This window comes from Dissoconium aciculare (assembly GCF_010015565.1).
Source record: "Dissoconium aciculare CBS 342.82 unplaced genomic scaffold K489scaffold_24, whole genome shotgun sequence".
NCBI lineage: Eukaryota > Fungi > Ascomycota > Dothideomycetes > Mycosphaerellales > Dissoconiaceae > Dissoconium > Dissoconium aciculare.
The window spans coordinates 85654-106334 of NW_022984974.1; the positions used below are offsets into that span (position 1 = coordinate 85654).

Here is a 20681-nt window from a genome sequence, read left to right on the forward strand (position 1 = left end):
CGAAAGCATACGAAGGACCGGAGTGTCAGTATCATATGAATGTAAGGTGGCAATGTTGCTCCGCCAAGAACCGGCGAGCATTTGGATGAAATATGGATATTCGTAACCAGTTCGTACACACACATCTTATCAGGACAGTTCGTCATTTCTTCTCTAGACATTGTTGGCTTGTGACGGCAGCTCAAATAGATAAGCTCGCTAATAAATTTTTAAAACGACTAACAATGTAGTCCGTCTAGGCTGCGACAACTCCGCAACACCCCCTGAGCTCTCAGTAGGCGAAACGCAAGATTTGGGATGGTTTCCTGCGCCTCCAAGACTTCTCTCCAAAAGATTCTGTGTCCTGAATTCATCACGGAAAATTTTGGCCAAGTGTTCGTTTTTTCACTTCGTTGCTGGTCGGCTTCTCCAGTACCGTCGTTGTCACAAGACTACTCCCCCCTTGCGCCGCTGTTGGAAAGCCATGACGTCCCTCTTTAGATGCAGAGGCGACCCGGATGTCTTTGACTCCTTCCGTCACATGGCTGGAGTTTTCGGTGGCGACTCCGAATCGACTCTTATATCGTTCGGCAGTCACTTCCCGCAAAGACTCGGCGGTCATCGAACCTACCAGGATTGCTGAATTGTTCGACGAAGAAACCTTGCCGACAATGAACATGTCCGCGAGAGTATTTACGACCATCGCATCGCTGTTGCTGTCGGCCGAGGCCCCTGCGACCCTGAAGATCTTTTCACTGGACATCTTGCTGGCTCGTTCACAAATTTCTATGCACTGTCGCGACGTCTCAAGATCTCTTTGCAGCTTTGTGCGGTCTTCATCAGATGTTTCATCCAAACCTAGAAGGGCCAATCGTTGCAGCAGTCGAGTAGAGGCTTGCATATATTTCTCGCGAGTTTCATTCAGTGTTCTCCGCATTTGCACCTGTCCCTCGAACAATTGCTCCTCGCCGTCTGGCCCCGACGAGTCGTCAAGTAGTTGTGATGCTTGCGTTGAGACTCGTTGGAAGTATGCCTTGGCATCTTCACAGATACGAAGACATTGACGTGTGACTGCGCGTTCGTCGCTCAGATCCACAGCAATGATCGCATCGTTGTCTGCTGTAGCAGTAAGCTGGGTCATTTTCTCATCAATGCGGTGCAGTTGAAGGTTTAGGTCGTATTTAGTGTCTTGAATCATTTCCATGTACTCGGAAAGGACTTTATTCGAAATAGTGGAGGTTTGTCTGGGTTGCATGATTAGTGGCGTGATCTTGAAGTGATTCTTGGTTGACTAACAGCGTTATTGTGCCTAGCCCAACCGAGATAGTCGACTTGTAAACGGCGATGGTTGCAATGAACTCGTTGATGTCGCCGCGACGGAATTCCATCTTGGCCCAATCCAGAAGACCTGCCTTGCCTTTTTCGATGAAAGTCCCCATTGAGGTCTTGAACTCTTGGCAGACTTGTGTACATCGTGCAATAGGGCCTTCCAGAAGTAGAAATAAAGACTCGTCGGCAGTCTTTATCCGCGCCAAAGACTCGAGGATTTGCGCCAGCTGATCCAATTCATCTTGTAGTCTTCCCAGAGTCTTGTCGCGACCCTTGTATCGCCGAGTCGCTTCGCAGAGCGACTTGATGGTTTTGATTGCGGCGGTGGAGATGGCGAGCAAGGACGCAAAGGCACTCAAAGGGTCTGCCATAGCGAGACCAAATCGCACCGTTTGGACTTGATCCGGTTGCGACACAAGATCGATCTATCGATCCCTACCGTCCGAGGAGAAAATAATTGGTTCTTTAGTATTGAAATGGTGGATGGCGCACACTATCGGTTGGGCTATGCTTGCTGAGCCAGCCCAGATCGAATGACAAATAGGAGCTCAGCCCGACTTGACCCCACACTGCGGTGCAAGTTGTGGCTCATGCCTGTTGAACGAATGCAAGCTTGCTTGCAATGCGGTCGAAGTAAACGCAAAAATGACCAGAGATGATATTTGCCGAGTCTCTTCTCCTCCCGGGGATCACATTCCCTGTGTGACGTCTTGAGGGAGAGCGACACATAAATTCATAGTCGTGGTCTCTGTTATCATAACCCTGGCTGACACAACTATCACAACTATCGCAACCTGGCGATCCTGCCCCACTTCGCAGGTCGGACGGACTTCACAACTTAACAGCAAGAATCATTCATAGCATCAATCGTTCTAACAAGAGCCAGTAGTTATCTCCGTCCGCAAATTTTCAATGCGAAGAAAGAGGATATCTCGTAACGCCGTGCCCACACTCGAATTCCGACGAGATTTTGGGAAAGATCAGGGTTTCGAATACCGCCATGGCTATCGCAACGCTTGACGATGAGAACGATTATACCTTCGGGGCGCCCGGCATGCAAGGAGTGAGGAACGCTATTTTCGAGTCTTGCTCAAAGTACAGCAAAACAATCCCCTGCTCCAATTGAGTCGTTGAGAATGCATTGCCTAAGCAAAGAATCGAACCGAGTGAAATTGCCTCTAGATTGATGGTGAAGATAGTCACCCAATTATGTCTGGCAGAGTACTAGAGCAACTCGGGTTGCAGGACAAATCGATCTTCCTCCGAGACCTGAACATGAATGAATAAAGTATCGTATGAAACGATACTGTCCCCGGACAAGCCTTATTGTAGCTCATGAAGTCATAATCTGCTCCTGGGACAGCGATTATACGCTCGTAAGGCGCATTGTCTGCACTCAAAAATGCGCTCTGGCAGAAAATGCATGCGTTTTTCACACTGGTGAGGACCTTGCATGGACTTCCGTTTCTGGTGGCTGCAGATGTGATACTTTCGCAGATACCGCATGGTATTCACCAGTCTTTATTGCTCGTTGACGATCAATCCTGCTCCATCGCTTGTGCCCCTTGGCGCGGATGGAGTCGTGGAGTACTCATCGGTGTTTGGCAGGATATGTTCGACGGCCGATGCTGCATCATCCTCTGAATCGTCGTAGCGTGCGACCACCGATGGCGAGTTGGGCCGCGTTGAAGGCTGCTCGTGCTCTTGAAGTGGAAGTGCAAAAGGTTGCCAGTGAGGATCGTGTTTGGTGATTTAGGGTGCTATATCGTATAGTCGGTGCTTGTCCCGTTGCGGGCAAGGGCATGCGTGCCACTTATAACCACAGATGTAGCAAAATTGTGCGCCACAAGGACATCTGTAAAACAAAAGTAGCGTTAGCTGTGCAGGGTGATAGCAAAGCGCCATTCCACCAATGTCATGTCGTTACAGTCCCGGAGTAATTCCAGAAATCGTTTGCATTTAAAACATCTCTGCCATTGTTCTGAGGTGGGAGTACCAATAAGTCGTTGTAATGCATCATTCGCTATACAATCGCCAGTATGAGAACGTGACGTACAGATTACGCGTGTCGTTCTACAACTCTTCGGGCAAGCAACTTGTCCGTCCGAGATGCACGTGCTCGGAGTGAAGATCGACCGGGATTGATCATAGCAGTACATGCGGTCTTTGGTCCTGAGCTCCGTGTAGCCAACTTCAAATGATTTTGCCAAATCAGAAGATAGCGATTGCCAGACTTGGGTCAGGGGGATCTCTATCCCACCTCGTTGTGGTGGGAAGAGTGCTTCGGCTTTCACGTCCATTGCGAATAGCTCTGCTATGGTTCCATTGCTGAATTTGTTCTGCAATATTTCGAATTATTTCTACACCCTTTCAAAAAGGAAAGTCACCACTCGCTGACTCTGATGAACTCCCACAAAGTACCGTTTGGACGCCCAATATCGATACCAGTACCGTCTGAGCGCGCCGATAATGACCGAAGAGAAAACCAGTAAGGGACCTGAATCGTATACCCGTCACCGCGATTCATCAACTTGAAATGTTCCCATCCATTCTGGGCGAAAGCTTGAGCCATGAACTCCCACCAAAGATTGTGTCCGAGATATCGACATTCTGCGAGGTTGCAGAACCCATTGAAGCCGTCGCTACTCTCGGTGAAGCGCCACTTGCACCGTGCTGGGATGCTCTGACCTGGATGGCGTTTAGGGATGTCAACGAGCACGATGCGATTCCCGGGACGCCATGCTAAGACTCGGTTGTAAGTCTTATCAACGATAACAAGAATATCGTCCGTCGTCGGGTTATGCATTTTCCCGCTTTGAAGGGCTGTAGAGAGTTCAGACCATTCCCTGATTGACGTCTCATCTCCAGATTCATCGGTTGATGGCGTCGTCACACCGTCCGTGGTAATGGATTCAGTGTCTCCAGTGGGAGTGGACGTCGTCATAATATGCGTAGAAATGGGCGAAGGGTAAGATTGAAAGTCGATCAGAATGGGGTGCTTGATAGAGCTGCTACTTTCGCTTGCGAGTCAGGCTTGCGTGTACTGAAAGCAACGGTAAAGTCAACCATAAAGTTTGATGGATATGTCCGAGACGAGACAGTCCCGGAGCGGGATATCTATCCATGTAGTGCTCCATCATTGCGATAGCTAATTATGTAATGAACCTTATCATGTTTCCCCACGCTGTTCCTCTCACACGCAAGCGCTGCCTTTCCTCGTGTGCGAGATAAAGGTTAGTAACCGGCCATTTGGCTGAGAGGCAGTGCATGCACAGCGCCAGTCTCGCCGTGCGAGCGATCGTGCAGCTGTGCATGAGCATATCCACCACCGAGGAAATTCAAAGGCGAATATCAGCCTTCTCGGTAGCGTACAACAAGGGGGAAAGGGTAAAAATCTTCGGACATTTTGCTCTCGTGACAGGCAAGACGATCCGACCGATTTGTAGTGCCAACTTCGTCGCGGACGTCGCCGCTAGTAGGCAGTATAAGACGGACCGTATGACACGTGCTATATACGAGCGATTCTTTCTACTACATCTCGCGCGAATTACGTCGGCATTGTCACGTATGCGTATACGTATAGTCGAATATTTCATATCGGAGCTGGTGCTCGAGGACGACTCTTAAGAGTCTATTTCTAGTTTGCCAGCGTCGTGGCGGGAAGACGGACAGTTCAGGCGACCGGCTCTGCCTACGGTGAGGAGGGCCGAGCGAGAAAACGACCAGTTACGGAATCAGGTGGCAGACCTGCCCGCGCAGCAGCATACGGACCGAGATCAGCAGGAAGTACGGATGGAACGACAAATGAAGCAGCAGAAGGGGAGTATGGATAAGTAGATGGCGCAGCAGCGAGACGAATCATAGAAGCTGATAGAGCTGATAGAGCGGCAGATGGCGCAGCAGAGAGCTGATAGAGCAGCAGCCGACCCAGCAGAACCGGATCGTTGAGATGCTCACACAGCCAAAGTTAAGATGATACGTCCATTCAAGATCGGTTGCTCTCCTAGATATCACGTCACGATTCCTCCGTAAATCGAGCAGATCCGGTAGGATATGATCAAGGACTGACGCCGAACGGAGAAACCTCTCTTGAATGGGACACTATTCTGATACTTCGAAAAGTAGTGATGATGTGAGGTTATAGCCTTACTTCAACTGAATTAAGTACTTAGTAGTTTATATAGCTGTTTATATATCTATTATCTTCCTTAAGACCCGTTGTGCTTTTCGAATGTCCTTTACTAGCGCGAAATTCCGGGTCTTCCTACTGAATTCGTTCCCGGGAATAGAATCCGACGTGATATATCGACGTCAGCACGAGGGCGGTCCCACGGAGAGAGATGGTGGGTACTGTATGTTAGCCAATCGCCTTTTTCGCGATTCGTTGATGGTCGGAACATGTCTCCAAGCGCTTGAGCTTCACATATTCTAGCTTTCCTAGTCACCACACGCCTACGACTGTAGAATTTTACAGCTGCGCCGAGGCGTAGACCGGGTTACCTTATTCCTCTGTCTGTCCGCCGAAGCCAGCTGACTTCCTCCGGCATACTTTGAAAAAAAAAGCCTCTTACTCCGGATTCGCGAGGAACATTTCCTTGACGAAACAAGAAGAAAATAATTGAACGCCGACTGTGCGACCACCTTAAGAACCAAAGGAAGATGTGTCCCGCCGCGACCGATCTCCCTCCCTCCTCGGACGTCGATGGCCATGAAGACAAGTCCTCGACGACAGCACCACCCTCACCGCCGCCGTGCACTCCGAACGACCCCATCTGCCGCGCCGCCTACCGCCACGCCCACGAGAACCTCCACCCGGCCATCCTCGCCCACAGCCTCCGCGTCTACACCTACGCGCGGGACATCTCGGCGTCGGAGGCGACGGCCTACAGCGAGCCCCACGCGGTGGAGAACACGTTACTCTACGTGACGAGCCTCTTCCACGACATGGGCACCTCTCCACGATATGACAGCGATACGGAAAGCAGCACGACGCGGTTCGAAATCGCCGGCGCCGACGCCGCGCTGGGGTTCCTCTCGGGCCCTGACATCCCCGACGGAGACGTGCTCGCCAGGCTGTGGGGCCGCGAGGTCTGGCTGGCGATCGCGCTGCACACTTCGCCGCAGATCGCGGAGCGGAGTTCGGCGCTGGCGAGGCTCTTGCGGTTGGGTGTGAGGATCGACTTCGGAGGGGAAGGGAAGGTGCGGATGTTGGATGATCTGTTGGCGATGGGGAGGGAGGATGGCGCTGGTGCTGGTGCTGGTGGTGCGAAGGAGGTGATTGCTCGGACGGAGAGGGAGTTTCCGAGGGACGGGATCGAAAAGGTCCTGGGCGATGCTGTCACGGATCAGGCGTTGGTGCACCCGGAGAAGGCGCCGATGGTGTCGTGGCCGGGGGTTTTGTTGAGGAGTAAGAGGGAGAATATGGAGTGGGAGGGGGTGAACAAAGCGTTCTGATGATAACGATGGTGATGATGATGATGATGATGATGATGATGATGATGATGATGATGATGATGATGGTGTGCAAATGAACATATGACGAGATGTCCCAATCTCTCTCCCTCCCTCCCTTTGTCTTTGTTTGGATCGGAGACGAGATCTGCAAGATGATCAAGTACTGCAGAAAAGCTTTCATTGATTGATAGATTTTGAGAATACTCTGCTATGAAAATATGAATATATATATCCTATCCTCTGACTGGAATGGAATCATTGTCAATCCTACTACAGTATTCCTATTTTCCTTGCGCATGTAGACACCAATAACCATCGACCGTATTCCATGCATGTGTGGACGTCGTTCGGATTGCATTCGTGGTCGGCTCGTCATCATCATCATCATCCTCATCATCATCATCATCATCATCATCATCGTCCATCAAATGGTCTCGGGTCTATCGGCTCCACATGAAGGCAAATAGACGATGAACAGGGCGAGCTCAAGGGTAGAATTGATGGAGAAGGGCAGGAGGGCTTCTGATTTCATTAGTCGGATCGGGGGGGAAATGGGCGGAGGGAGCGGGTGGAAGGACGGCTTCCGATGATGACCACCAGAGAGGACAGCCAGAAACCCTACAGTTCACCGCCCGCCGCTTGCTTGGAATGGGATTGGATTGGATGGGACGGGATTCATAATAAGATACCTAGACAGGGCGGATTACTGGAGTTTCAGGGTCCTTTAGGCGGAAATGTACTGTCGTCGAGCATTGTCCGTCACATCGTCATGCCTGGTTGATCATTGACAGTGGACAATGTCTTCTTATTATCACTGTCGGCGAGGCGGCATGGGAGAAAGAGGGGCAGACAGCAAATTGAGGTTTTGGTGACTTGAAGGCGTATGTCTACTACAGTCAGGGTTGTTTCCTATATACTGTACAGTCATATGACAGTTTGTACAGGTGTGTTGGAGGATGATTATAGGTACATATATACATATATACATATACATATATCACCTATGATTGTATGTGTTGGAGGATGATCGCCTATGTATATATACTGTAGCAGTGTCGAAGAGTGGCGCGTATATCACTATACGGGAGCGCAGTATGTATATACGTATATATTTTTAATACTGCAGTATTATCATGTATGTACAGTACTGTATCTCGACGTGGTGGTCCCGGTCCTTATCTTTCTTCCTTCCTTCCTTCAGCTGCGGTGGCTCTCAACCAAACCTTGGAACTTCTGCTTCCCTGTGCTGTACAATACAATACACCTAATACATGTACTGTATCTCACACTATTACTCTTCCTGAATTTCACATCTTCTTCCTTCTGTATAATAATACCTCCAGTCATGTATCATCATCACCACCAGGCGAGCGGGCTGTGATTGCCAATCCACCGACTGCCTGAATAGGCCCGACTGTTTCCCTCCACTCCAGGGCTCTCTCTCAACTGCTGCTGATCGCCATCCAAGTCGCCTTACGCCCGATAGTTCTCCCTCTTCGTCCTTTTCCTACATCCATCAACGACATTCGACTGCAACGAACACGGCAAGACAAGGCAAGGCAAAGGCAGTGTCGAGCCGGCATGCTCCTCCTGCCGTTGACACGTCCGTCTTCTCGTCGTCGCGCCCTTGCCCTTCTCGCCGCCACCATTCGATCGCGTAATGTCGTCATCTGCGCTTCTCCAAATCCTCTACCGACAGTCGCGACATCAGCCACTTTACCATCAGCAACAACGACAACAATAACACCGACGACGCCGGAATCATCGTCGACGTCCGCATCGCCATCCACAGCAGCATCGACTAATTCACCTTCAGTCACACCTCCCGAACACTGGACCCGCGGCTTCTCAGTCTGGCCCAGATCCACCGACAAGCCCTCCCCATCGAAGTCTCGCAAGGAGAGTCCTCGCTCGCGTGATCCTCAAATCGGTTTGAACACGCCCGTCCCCGACCATGAGATCGTCAAAAGCTCCAGTCCGTTCTATTTCGAAGCTGGCTATGCCGGGTGGGCGAAACGTCCCTCTCGACCATTCCCACCGCCGTTCTTCAGCCCGCCCAGCGGCAGTTTCAGCGACCCTCTCAGCACCACCAACCGCAGCATGGACCGTCGCGCGAAAGTCAACGGCGAGATGATCCGGGGCGTGACCAACGGCGACGACGCCATGCTCGTGAGCGAGAACTTGATCGGGACCAACGACGGCGTGGGACAATGGGCGACGCGCGAGCGGGGGCATGCGCCGCTCTGGAGCCGCCTCATCCTGCACTTCTGGGCCCTCGCAGTGGAACAGGACAAATTCGGCGGCGACAGGTCCCCCGATCCCGTCCGCTACCTCGAGGAGTCCTACCGCATGACCCAGGAGGCGCTCAGCGAACCCAACGAATGGCTGGGGACCACGACCTCCAGCCTCGCGCAGCTCCACAGCATCGACGAGAAGCCCCTGCTGTACGTGACGCAGCTGGGCGACTGCCGCATCATCGTGGTGCGCCAATCCTCCCGCCAGGTCATCTTCACCACCGAAGAGCAGTGGCACTACTTCGACTGCCCGCGCCAGCTCGGCACCAACTCCCCCGACACCCCGCGCGAGAACGCCACCCTCTCGGAAGTCCCGCTGCACGAAGACGACGTCGTCCTCGCCATGTCCGACGGCGTGACGGACAACCTCTGGGAGGAGGACATCACCGAATCCGTCCTCACCGCGCTGTCCCAATGGCAGGAAGAGCAGGGACAATCGCGACCACAACAACAACAACAAAAGAAGGATCAGGAGGAGGTCGTCATCGAGGAAGATGGGAAACAACAACAACAACAACAACAACAACTAGAAGAGGCAGCAGCAGCACGCGCATCATCACCGTCATCGTCATCGTCCCTCGCCGAGGCCATGCGCTACGTCGCCCAGCAAGTCGTTCTCCGCGCCCGCAGAATCGCCGAGGATCCCTTCGCCGCCTCGCCGTTCATGGAGAAAGGCGTCGAGGAAGGCCTGGCGATCGAAGGCGGCAAGATGGACGACATCTCGGTCGTGGCGGCGGTGGTTTGTAGGAGGCCGAAGGGGTGAAAGGGGTGAAAAGCAGGCCGTTGGAGATATTATTTGTGTGTGGAGAAAGATTCTTTCTTTTCTTCTCCTCCGTCTTCTTCTTCTTCTTCACCGCCTGGCAACAGAAAGATGCGGGATTGGATTCGATGGGACGAAGAACATCGTGATGATCATCCTCCCGCTCTCCCATCTCCGGCAGAGAGAGGTACCCCATTCCCTCATACATGGCACAGATATAAAGGTCCTGGAGGGAGAGAGCAGATCTCAGCCCCTGATGAATCCGTCATACATGCTCGAGACGAGGAAAGAGACCCCCGCTTGCCGCTCTTTCTCGCTCCGACTTCTCTCTCCGGTGCTCCCACGACCCGGTCAACGCGACAGGCTTCTTTTCTTTCCATCCAAGCAAGCCAAGGGCATAGATCCCAAATGGGAAATTTTGGGCATGGGCTTCTTCTCCCCACAACGTCAAATTTCCGCTCTCGAAAAAACTCGTGAGAGAATAAGACGGGACGAGAAGCTGTTCTCACATTCACCCACCCACCGCCGCCGAGATCTTCGCGTCATTGGAATCTTCCCCCTCGGGACAGACCCGCCAGGAGAGAGAGAGAGAGAGAGAGAGAGAGAGAAATCCACAGCCAGGCAATGCAAAAGTCGACGACCGGTCCGAGGGGAACATGGAAGAAATTCCTCCCCCCGGACAGAATATCTACGATTTCACGAGCGGATCGCGCCATCGTGGGCACACATACACACACACGCTCCCCCGCGGCGCCTTCCCTTTGGCTTGCGAAGGAAAGGGCTTTGCTGGGTGGAAGACGAGCGGTGGATTCCACTCTCGTTACGATTATTGTTGTTATTGTCACCGTGGCGATGGGCGTGGAGATGGGCATTGAGATGGAATTGTTCTGGAGATGGAATCGTTCTGCAGATGGAATCGTTCTAAAGATGGGGATGGAGATGGAACCGGAAACTCAAAAGAGAGAAGAGCACAGCCGTGAGGATGAAGGAAGGAAGGAACCCAGGTCTATGGGAACTTTTCCTGTTGAAAATGGTTGATCTCTTCCTCTTTCTCTCTCTCTCCCGTTGGTGACAATGGGGGGAGAAGTTTGTCGATTGGGTGCGAGTTCGTTCAAAGATATGGTTACTCCGGGAGAGGAAAAGATAATGACTCTGAAAAGTTCAAATAAGGGGAGGATTCTAGAGACACCCAGGTAACGACGAAAGTCCACTCACCCGATCCTGGGAGGAGGAAACGGGCCCTATGAATTGTTCCACTCATAGTATAAGTGCCAGCTCTCCTCCTCCTTCCGTCCTTTCTCTACCTTATCTTCGCATTGACGCATTACTTGTTGTCGTCGTCTTGATCTCTTACAAACTGTCCCCGTACAATTCGAAGCCATTTCGTGGAAGGAAGTTCCCGTGGTTGTTGTTCCCAGATTGCATGGCGGGCGGTAGGGTCCGGCGTTTTTCCCCCTCAGGGTTACGGTTTGACATCACGTCCATCGATAGGGAACGTCATCCTTCCCCGAACCACAAGCGAATGCCTGGACGAGATTCTCCTGCATTTTCTTAATTCAACTTCGTGCGGTTATAGCTTCTGGATGTCTTCCGATTGAATATTTGGTGGCAGTTGGAATTTCCGGTGGCAGTTGGAACCCCAAGGGATAATTCTCAAGGTTAAGAGTACACCTGGGAGAACTTCTGACGAAGAGACTCGCTATGGCGGCCGCGAAACAAATTGTTCGGAGAGCACAGCTCTACGGTACGTCCAATTCAGACGACTCTCTACATATGTATCCACCCCTTTCAATAATCTGACCAAAACTTTCCAACCCAGTCCCCGGCTCTTCGATGCGATTCCTCGAAAAATCCCTCCTCATCCCCTCCATCGACTCCATCGCCTACGACCTCGAAGACTCCGTCACCCCGTCCAAGAAACCCGAGGCCCGCAAGAACATCACCTCCATCCTCTCCCGGCCCCAACGACCCCCGGGGATCCGCGAGCTCGCCGTGCGCATCAACGCCGTAGATTCCGGCTTCGCCCTCTCCGACCTCACCTCCATCCTCACCTCCGACGCCGCCTCCTCGAACCTCGACTGCATCGTGATCCCGAAGGTCGACGCGCCCAAGGACCTCCACTTCGTCACCGACGTCCTGCGGCACCTCCTCCCCGCCCGGCACGGCGAGGGATCCCCCAACCCCATCCGATTGGTCGCGCTGGTGGAGAGCGCGCGGGCGCTCGTCGACCTCCGCGAGATCTGCCGAGCGTCGCCGTACCTGACGGGCCTGACGTTCGCGGCGGAGGACTTCGCGCGCGACCTCAGCCTGACGCGGACGCCGGACCTGACCGAGTTCCTGTACGCGCGGTCGGCGATCGTGGCGGCCGCGCGGGCGTACGATCTGCCCTCGGCCATCGACCTCGTCTCCACCACGTTCCGCGGCGAGGAGGGCATGCGGCAGTTGAGGGAGGAGTGCGAGGGCGGGAAGAGGCTGGGCTTCAACGGCAAGCAGTGCATCCACCCCGACCAGGTGGAGGTCGTGCAGAGCATGTTCAGCCCTAGCGAGAGCGAGGTCGAGTGGGCGATGAGGGTGGTGGTTTGCGATGAGAAGGCCGATGCGCAAGGGCGGGGCGCGTGGACCTTGGACGGGAAGATGATCGATGTGCCCGTCGTAGGGCGCGCGAAGGCGATCGTGATGAAGGCGGAGGTCTGTGGGGTCGATGTGGAGGCGTTGAGGGAGAAGTGGAAGGATGAGCAGCCCGAGTGAGTGAAGAGGAATCGCGTGCCTTTGAATACATGTGGCTGCAGGGCTGTGAAGAAAGGATGTTTCAGGGAATCATCCATATGTGTCTTTCGACCCTCTCTATATCTGTCTTCTAATTTAATACCCTCTCGATCTCTGAACGACATTCATCAACCGCTCCCCCTTCTCCCTCCTCTCCAGATTGATCGCCAAAATCTCAAACGACCTCCCCAAACACGCCTCATCGAACCCAGAAACATGCGGCGTGACAACGACATTCTTCAGATCCCACAACTCGCTCTCCTCAGGCAGCGGCTCAGGATCAGTAACATCCAACGCCGCACCCGCCAACCACCCCTTCTTCAACGCCCCGATCATCGCCTGCTGATCGATCACCGCACCCCTCGCCACATTCGAGACAAACACCTCCCTCTTCCCCCCCTCGCTCAAAATCCGAAAAGCCTCCTCGTCGAGGAACCCCCTCGTCTCGTCCGTCAAGGGCACAGCAACCACCAACCAATCCAACCGCTGCCCCAAAAACCCATGCAAGCCCTCCTTCCCCAACCCACTAAACCACGCGACCGGATTCGTCCCCAGCGGATCCCCCGTCCCGGGCACAGTGAAACCATGATCCCTCCTCTGCTCGGCCGAGTCCTTCGGCGTCGCCGTGTACGCGATGACCTGCGCGCCCATCGCTTTCACCACGTTGCCCACCTGCCGCCCGATGTTCCCGTAGCCGAGGATGCCCACGCGTCGGCCCACCCAGCTGCGCACACGGGTGTATTCCCGCCGCAGCGAGGGGTCCGGGCTGCCCCAGGAGTGCGACCTCTGGAGGGACTGCAGCACCGGAAAGTGGTGGCTGATGGCCAGGCCGGTCATCACCACCCATTCGGCGATCTGCGGGCCAAAGGCCCCGTTGCTGGTCGTGATGGGGATCTCCGTGGATGTGTAGAGCGGGTGCGATTGGATCTGGTTGCTCCCGGCCGAGATCAGGTGGATGAGGCTGAGTTTCGGCGCGGCGGACGGGAGGGGGAAGGTGAAGAGGGTGATCAGGATGGTGACGGTCGCCCACGTGTGGGAGGGTATCTCTTGGACGGTGGCCGGACTGCTGCTGCTGCTCGTCCAGCCGGAGGGGACTTGTTTGTAGATCGTGTCGAGGTGCGGGAATTTCTTCTGCAGTGCATCGAGGAGGCCGGCTGGCTCGGGCATCGGCAGGAGGCAGAGCAGTGTGTCTTTGGCGGGACCACCACCCATGATTGCGGCGGATTTCAGATTTGGGACTGTGCTTGGATATGATCTTGCGGTGTTTGTTTCTCACTTGTTGTCTGATCGTGTCTCGAGAGATTGTTTGGGAGAGGACGGAGTCGCTGCGCTGCTGAAAGGAAGTGAGGTTGTATTTGAGTCGAGCTGGAGGGTAGCGGGCTTTGACGGAGACTGGAGCTCGGTGGCCGTGAGTGGTGATGGTGGAGGATGTGCAGTAGCTTCCAAGGCGGTCTTTGATCTGCAATAATAATTTATGCACTACGATTACATACGTCGGATCTCACAAAGCTGTATATGTTCTACCGTGTTCATGCATAAATAATACACTATGGCTTAGCTATCTACACGATATCTCCCGTGAGTCCACCGAGCGATCTGCCCCGTCAACCTGCATTTCATACGTACACCACTTCTTCCACGGCTCTCATTCCATCAGTGGCGGATCAATTCAATAATGCGTGCGACCATACTGAAATCTACACAACCTATCAATCTCTCGTGACCATCGTTCATACAAATCAATCAAGCAGCTCCACCAGACTTTGCGAATTCCGCAAAGGCAACCTCATCAGCCCGGAGTTTCGCCTCTCGCTCCTCCTCGGCCTCGATGATCGACATGACGCGATCGTGCGGCGTGTCGCCGAAGTCTTTGGTGTGGCCGCTCATCGCAGCGCTGTAGGTCGTCGCTCGCTTCGGCTCCTTGGGTTTGGCGGGCTTCGGCGGAGGTTCTGAGCCTCCGATGTCTGGGAATGGGTTCTCGCGGGACCAACCTAGCACCATCGGCCGGAAGCCTTGTTGGGATAATGTGTCGAATGCTTCGCGGACTTCTCGAGCTTGCCATAGGGGGAATTCTCTCGATCCCTCTCGTCCTTGGTGCTGTGGTCGTTGTCAGCGCGATGATTCTCCATGTAAACATCGGTTGTCTTGCAGTGACTCTCGACGTACGGTATAGAAGACAATTCGCAGTTTGCCCGGCTCGAGATCTTTCACTCCAGACAGATTGCTCCATCCCAGTCGCGACATCCCCTGGAGGTAGATATTAGAGAACATCGAGTGGTTATCCTCGAAGCTCTTGAATGTTCGGTTGTCGAAGAAGACGACGACATGTCCTGGGTCATACCGACCAGCGGTAGCCGGATCGAATTTATCCAGATTCGCCATGTTGATGGAGTTTCTGATCTGAATATTCAGATTGTATTGTCATGCTTTCTCGTCCTGTCTATCGCTGTCATTAATAATAAACAACGTTGCGAACGGCGAACCCCCATGCGACCCCAGCCAAGGGTTCGCCGTTGGATGCCGAGTCGTTTCCAAGAGGTGGGATTTAGATTGACGCCACGTGACTGCGCGTTTCGACCTCGCGTCGTCCATGACTCAAGCGTTGTCACAGTGTCGTCATCGCCCAAAGAGTATTGTAAATTCCGAGACGATGTACTGTCCAGGTGGGCATCGGGATGCAACAATAATTCAATCGGAATTATGAATAGAGATCGTGAGGAGATCGAATTCCACAGACAATGGTGAAACTACAAGCAGCTACAGTCTCGAATCAATTGGTCTCCAAAAAGCGAAAGCGAGCCGCGAAACCGCCACAAGAAGAAGAAGAGGCAATTGTTACATCAGATGTAGACAAGCCGTCTGAAGCAACTTCAGTGCCGACTAAGACGCACGATGGCGGCAAGAAACCTCGTCGGGCTCCCAAGTCCGGAGCGCCGCCGACTCTGCAACGACGAAACTCTTCAACTCTTGTCGAGACGTCAATACCATGGCCGACAGAATTCAACAAGATCGCACAAACACACAAAGCGCTGAACCTGGTGTATACATTCTGCTGCACGCGTAAGCATCTTGCTACTACGTTTGAGAATCTGAAAAGCACTGTCGAAGCTAGCATAAAGAGGCCATTGAGCATTGCAGAGGTTGCCAAAGTCAAGACGCTTGTGCCGCACGCGATTAATTTCCAATATGTAGACGAGACACTACTTCAAGTGGCTCTGATGGGCGAGGAGGATCTTAGAAAGGGTAGGGCGACGAGCGACATGTTTCCCTCCAATCCGGCCGAAGAGCGAAATGTCAAAACCGGCTTAGGGAAAGACGAACACGTGGAAGTGCTTTTATTCGAATTCATCGATGGAGATTTGAAGCGACAGGTCACGAATCCAAAGACCGGCGAAGCAGTGAAGGCGACGCGCAAGTTGCGTGAAGAAGAATTGAAGATGCCTGTGTTTAGCCAGAAACAGATGACCAAGCTTATCGAAAAGCGCAATACGAAATTTACATCCGCAATCAATGCTTGGCTCAACGACTGTGCTGCAAAAGGGGTCGATGCGGTGAAGGAGCTGGAGGAAGAGCACAAGAAATTCATCCCACAGACGGCTGAAAGTAGAAGTTCGACTCCAGCACCAGACTCAGCAAAGGACTCGCTTCCAAAGACGATACCGGATGAACGTCAAAGCATCTCCGAAATCGTGGAAGAGCTCAAGGGTCTGGAATGGTACACCGGGCAGATCGTACCTGATGGCCATCGTGTCTTCGATCCCCAGCAAGCCATCTATGGAGAATTAAATTTCGAGCTTAGTCAAAGCTTGGTAGACGCGCTATACAATACACGCAACATACAACAGCTATACAGTCATCAGACCGAGGCAATAAATGCTTTGAATGAAGGTCGCAATGTCATCATTGCAACATCAACCAGCTCTGGCAAATCCCTAATTTACCAGCTTCCGGTGCTACACGCACTGGAGCGTGACCCCGAGACGCGAGCCATGTATATTTTCCCAACCAAAGCTTTGGCACAGGATCAGAGGAGAAGCCTGAAAGAAATGCTTACCTATCTTCCTGGTATGGAGGAAGTCGTCTGCGAGACATTCGATGGAGACACACCGTTTCTAGAACGCAATCGAATTCGCGACGAAGCGAGAATCATCTTCACAAATCCGGATATGTTGCACTTGACTATACTACCGCAAGAGGAGAGCTGGCGACACTTCCTGCAAAATTTGAAATACGTCGTCATGGATGAATTGCATGTTTACAATGGACTTTTCGGCGCCCATGTTGCGTTCATCATGCGAAGATTGCGGAGGATCTGTGCTGCCGTTGGCAACAGACATGTGAAATTTGTTTCGTGCTCGGCAACAGTGTCCAATCCTGAAGAACACATGAAGACCATCTTCGGCATTGAAGAAGTCAAACTCGTCGATTTCGATGGCTCGCCGAGCGGAAGGAAAGAGTTCCTATGTTGGAACACTCCATTCAAGGACCCGGGCGATCCGTCCAGCGGGAGGGGTGACACACATGCAGAGACTGCAAGGCTTTTCTGTCAACTCATCCTTCGGGGTGTGCGAGTCATTGCGTTCTGTCGAGTGCGAAAGCAATGCGAAATTTTGACAACATCCATCAAAAATGAGCTCGCGAGCCTTGAACGACCCGAAGTTATGGCCCGTGTGATGGCGTATCGAGGTGGCTACACTCCACAAGATCGACGTCGGATTGAAAAGGAGATGTTCGAAGGCAAGCTTGTAGGCATCATCGGCACGTCTGCTCTTGAGTTGGGCGTGGACATTGGAAGCCTTGATGCTGTCATTACTGTCGGCTTTCCCTACACCATCGCCAATCTACGGCAGCAATCTGGCCGTGCGGGAAGACGAAACAAAGACAGCTTGTCTGTGCTCGTTGGGGACTGCTTTCCGACTGATCAGTACTACATGGAGAACCCTGACGAGATCTTCACAAAACCAAATTGCGAATTGCAGGTCGATTTGGGGAACATGCTGGTGGTGGAGGGGCACATCCAATGTGCTGCTTTTGAGGTACCGATTCGAGCTGACGAGGATAAGGTTTATTTCGGTAAACAACTCGAGGAGATTTGCACAGAACGATTGCGAAAGGATAATTTGGGCTTCTATCATACTGACGAGCGGTTCTTACCCCATCCGTCGCGAACGGTCGCTATTCGAGATACAGAAGACAGCCATTTCGCGATTGTTGACACGACAAATAATAGGAACATCGTGCTTGAAGAGCTCGAGGCCAGTCGTGCATTTTTCACCATTTACGAGGGCGGGATCTTTCTACATCAGGGCCAGACCTATCTCGTCAAAGAGATGAACACCGAACGAATGATCGCCAAAGTCGAATATGTCAAGGTGGACTGGACTACCCAGCAGCGCGACTTTACTGACATCGATCCCATTGAAACGGAGGCAATTCGTCGCATACCAGGTTCCCGCAGTCGTGCGTTCTTCGGCACCATCAAAGTGTTGAAAAACGTTTTCGGCTTTTTCAAGGTGGATAAGAAAAGACGCATCCTCGACGCTGTGCAAGTGGACAACCCACCCATCATCATCTTCAGCAAGGGCATGTGGCTCGATGTGCCCAAGTCAGCAATCGAGATCCTCAATTCTCGGCGTCTCAATGTGGCTGCCGCGATCCATGCCGCTGAACATGCCATCCTCAGCCTCATGCCCAACTTTGTCATCTCCATGCCGGGCGACGTCAAGACGGAGTGCAAGGTTGCCATCAAGGAATTCGCCAAGAAGGAGACTACGCGCAAGCGACCCGCACGGTTGACATTCTACGACGACAAGGGCGGACAACACGGCTCAGGAATCGCCGCCAAAGCTTTTGAATTCATCGATCTTCTCCTCAATCAAGCCTGCGACCGTGTCGAAGCGTGCCATTGTTATGAAGGATGTCTGGAATGCTGCTGTAGTGAGCGATGCGGAGAGGCCAACCAAGTCATGTCCAAAGCCGGCGGCGAAGTCATTCTGAAATCTTTCCTCGGAAGGGAGATCGATGTCGATAATCTACCCTGGGGCCCTGAAGATGAACGGGCTCCTGCCGGAATCGAGACGGTCATCCTTGCGGAAGAAGTGAGGCCTCGAGCGGGAAGAGTGGTAGACATTATTGAAACGAGACGCGAGGGCGGTCGAGCGCAGAATGTCGTCGTTGCTACACAACGGGTTAGCGATACTGGAGACGAAATCCTCGTCAAAGAAGAACCGACGGACGATGATTGAGATTGGAACGAGCATTTCGCGATTTGATCTTAACATCGCGGGAACAAGAATAGTTCAAATTTTGATGCCTTCTAAGATGCGTTTTGCCTCGTCAGATCGCCACCAGCTCACGCCCTCTCGCCCAGGATATTCAAAGCGATCCATACTCTCTGCTTTCATTTCCACAGAATATCCCGGTTCTGTAGGAGTGACATAATATCCATCCTTGACGACGCTGGGGTGGAAGAAATGCTCATGTAGATGATCAACATACTCCAAGACGGAGAGCTTGCCAGAGACTACGACATAGTCGATCGTGCTGAGATGCTGTGTATATTCCGGCAGGGCCACACCTCCGGAATGAGGCACGATCGGCACCCCATATTTCTTCGCGATGAGCATCACCGCCAAGACTTCATTGACGCCGCCCATCCGACACGCATCGATCTGACACACATCGATCGCCCCCTGCACGATGAGTTGCTTGAAAATGACCCGGTTCTGGCACATCTCCCCCGTGGCGACGCCAATTCCCAGTGGGCGAAGGGCATCTCGTATCGCCTTGTGGCCATAGATGTCGTCGGGCGAGGTCGGCTCCTCGATAAACCACGGCTTGAACTCTGCCAATTGGTGCATATACTCGATGGCTTCCGGCACGCTCCAGACTTGATTCGCATCGACCATGAGCACGTTCCCCCGATCGAAGCCGAGCACTTCGCGCGCGATCGACAGCCGATGCTTATCCTGCTCGAGATTCCCGCCGACTTTGATCTTGAAATACTTGTAGCCATCGTCGACCGTCTGCCGGAGCAATGCTTTCATCTTGTCGTCCGAATATCCCAACCAGCCCGCCGACGTGGTATACGCCGGAACCGCACGATTCTGCTCCGCCTCCCGAATCCTCTCCGCCTTCCCACTCTCCTGTTCCCGCAGCAGAGCGATCGCCTCCTCTGGCGTAATCGCGTCAGTGATATACCTAAAGTCAATACATCTCACAACCTCCTCGGGCGTCATCTCCGCGACGATCCGCCACACCGGCTTCCCCAGAACCTTTGCCCAGAGATCCCAAATCGCATTGACCACCGCTCCCAACGCGAGGTGGATCACGCCCTTTTCAGGCCCGATCCAGCGGAGTTGCGAGTCCGACACGAGATATCTCCACGTCGCGCCGAAGTCACTGACGAGCTCTTCCAGGGTTTTCCCGGCGATGCGCTCGGCGAGGACGGAGATGGCTTGGCAGACGATCTCGTTGCCTCGCCCGATGGTGAAGGTCATGCCGTGGCCGGAGTGGGCGCCGTCGGTGTGCAGGATGCAGTATGCGGCGGAGTAGTCGCCGGCGGCGTTCATGGCGTCGCTGCCGGTGCCGTCGAGGGAGGTCTTTTTTTTGAGACAAAAAATTGTACTTAGATTCACATCATGGCGTATTGTTTCGGGGATGGGAAAGGATGTGGTCTTACTGGGAACCGCACATCGCGGGTTGAGAAATGGGTGATTGTCACCATCTTGTTATTGCTCCTCTCCTACTATCCTTTTCGATCCCAGGAACTTGCTGATTGGAAGATGGAAAGAAGGAAAGGACGATATTGTAAATTATTTTAAATTTCTATGCGGGTTGATGGAATGGTCCGTTCAACGAGGCATGGCGTTCTGTGTATTTCAACCGGACGGGTAATGATGAGAGCTCTCTGCTCTGCTCGGATGATGGTGGTGATGATGATGCACTAATGAAGCCATACGAGCCGCATCCTGATGTACTGTATACTACTCCATGGAGCTGGAGGTGCACCACCGAGTCCGCTAGACAACGTGGGCTTTTGCTGCTAACAGTCTCGGTCATGGTGAAGACATTACCTCCGACTCCAATTTAGCCTGATG

The 20681-nt window shown here is 53.0% G+C and overlaps 11 protein-coding genes across 11 annotated transcripts; 5 read left to right on the forward strand and 6 right to left on the reverse strand.

The window, feature by feature from the left end:
- Positions 1 to 73: 73 nt before the first annotated feature.
- Positions 74 to 1805, reverse strand: K489DRAFT_385370 (uncharacterized protein). Its single transcript, XM_033606087.1, has 2 exons — positions 1276 to 1805; positions 74 to 1223 (listed from the first exon to the last, which is right to left on the reverse strand). Exons 1-2 carry the CDS (start codon positions 1677 to 1679, stop codon positions 353 to 355), a joined length of 1275 nt encoding a protein of 424 aa, XP_033455013.1. The 5' UTR covers positions 1680 to 1805; the 3' UTR covers positions 74 to 352.
- A 1255-nt stretch (positions 1806 to 3060) lies between these two features.
- Positions 3061 to 3617, reverse strand: K489DRAFT_328468 (uncharacterized protein; the record flags this gene model as incomplete). The annotated part of the gene is made up of 2 exons (XM_033602060.1): positions 3061 to 3186; positions 3219 to 3617. Coding segments are annotated over 2 exons (525 nt in total), but the record flags the coding sequence as incomplete, so codon positions are not given.
- K489DRAFT_385371 (uncharacterized protein) lies at positions 3279 to 4665 on the reverse strand. The gene has a single exon (XM_033606088.1). It carries the CDS (start codon positions 4250 to 4252, stop codon positions 3692 to 3694), a length of 561 nt encoding a protein of 186 aa, XP_033455015.1. The 5' UTR covers positions 4253 to 4665; the 3' UTR covers positions 3279 to 3691.
- A 900-nt stretch (positions 4666 to 5565) lies between these two features.
- K489DRAFT_385373 (uncharacterized protein) lies at positions 5566 to 6953 on the forward strand. Its single transcript, XM_033606089.1, has one exon. It carries the CDS (start codon positions 5968 to 5970, stop codon positions 6760 to 6762), a length of 795 nt encoding a protein of 264 aa, XP_033455016.1. The 5' UTR covers positions 5566 to 5967; the 3' UTR covers positions 6763 to 6953.
- Positions 6954 to 8691: 1738 nt separating this feature from the next.
- On the forward strand, positions 8692 to 9819 carry K489DRAFT_307695 (uncharacterized protein; the record flags this gene model as incomplete). The annotated part of the gene is made up of 2 exons (XM_033600599.1): positions 8692 to 9534; positions 9643 to 9819. Coding segments are annotated over 2 exons (1020 nt in total), but the record flags the coding sequence as incomplete, so codon positions are not given.
- A 311-nt stretch (positions 9820 to 10130) lies between these two features.
- Positions 10131 to 10957, forward strand: K489DRAFT_136806 (uncharacterized protein). Its single transcript, XM_033599092.1, has one exon. The coding sequence runs from the start codon at positions 10441 to 10443 to the stop codon at positions 10852 to 10854; it is 414 nt and encodes a 137-aa protein (XP_033455018.1). The 5' UTR covers positions 10131 to 10440; the 3' UTR covers positions 10855 to 10957.
- Positions 10958 to 11177: 220 nt separating this feature from the next.
- On the forward strand, positions 11178 to 13012 carry K489DRAFT_385375 (beta subunit of citrate lyase). Its single transcript, XM_033606090.1, has 2 exons — positions 11178 to 11560; positions 11636 to 13012. The coding sequence occupies exons 1-2, from the start codon at positions 11518 to 11520 to the stop codon at positions 12562 to 12564; spliced, it is 972 nt and encodes a 323-aa protein (XP_033455019.1). The 5' UTR covers positions 11178 to 11517; the 3' UTR covers positions 12565 to 13012.
- Positions 12263 to 13962, reverse strand: K489DRAFT_385377 (uncharacterized protein). The gene has a single exon (XM_033606091.1). It carries the CDS (start codon positions 13792 to 13794, stop codon positions 12679 to 12681), a length of 1116 nt encoding a protein of 371 aa, XP_033455020.1. The 5' UTR covers positions 13795 to 13962; the 3' UTR covers positions 12263 to 12678.
- Positions 13963 to 14091: 129 nt separating this feature from the next.
- On the reverse strand, positions 14092 to 15062 carry K489DRAFT_385378 (uncharacterized protein). Its single transcript, XM_033606092.1, has 2 exons — positions 14749 to 15062; positions 14092 to 14679 (listed from the first exon to the last, which is right to left on the reverse strand). Exons 1-2 carry the CDS (start codon positions 14962 to 14964, stop codon positions 14326 to 14328), a joined length of 570 nt encoding a protein of 189 aa, XP_033455021.1. The 5' UTR covers positions 14965 to 15062; the 3' UTR covers positions 14092 to 14325.
- A 258-nt stretch (positions 15063 to 15320) lies between these two features.
- Positions 15321 to 18827, forward strand: K489DRAFT_328525 (P-loop containing nucleoside triphosphate hydrolase protein; the record flags this gene model as incomplete). The annotated part of the gene is made up of 1 exon (XM_033602063.1): positions 15321 to 18827. One exon carries the CDS (start codon positions 15321 to 15323, stop codon positions 18825 to 18827), a length of 3507 nt encoding a protein of 1168 aa, XP_033455022.1.
- Positions 18828 to 18881: 54 nt separating this feature from the next.
- On the reverse strand, positions 18882 to 20308 carry K489DRAFT_328443 (enolase C-terminal domain-like protein; the record flags this gene model as incomplete). Its single annotated transcript, XM_033602058.1, has 2 exons — positions 18882 to 20183; positions 20264 to 20308. 2 exons carry the CDS (start codon positions 20306 to 20308, stop codon positions 18882 to 18884), a joined length of 1347 nt encoding a protein of 448 aa, XP_033455023.1.
- Between the last annotated feature and the right edge of the window lie 373 nt (positions 20309 to 20681).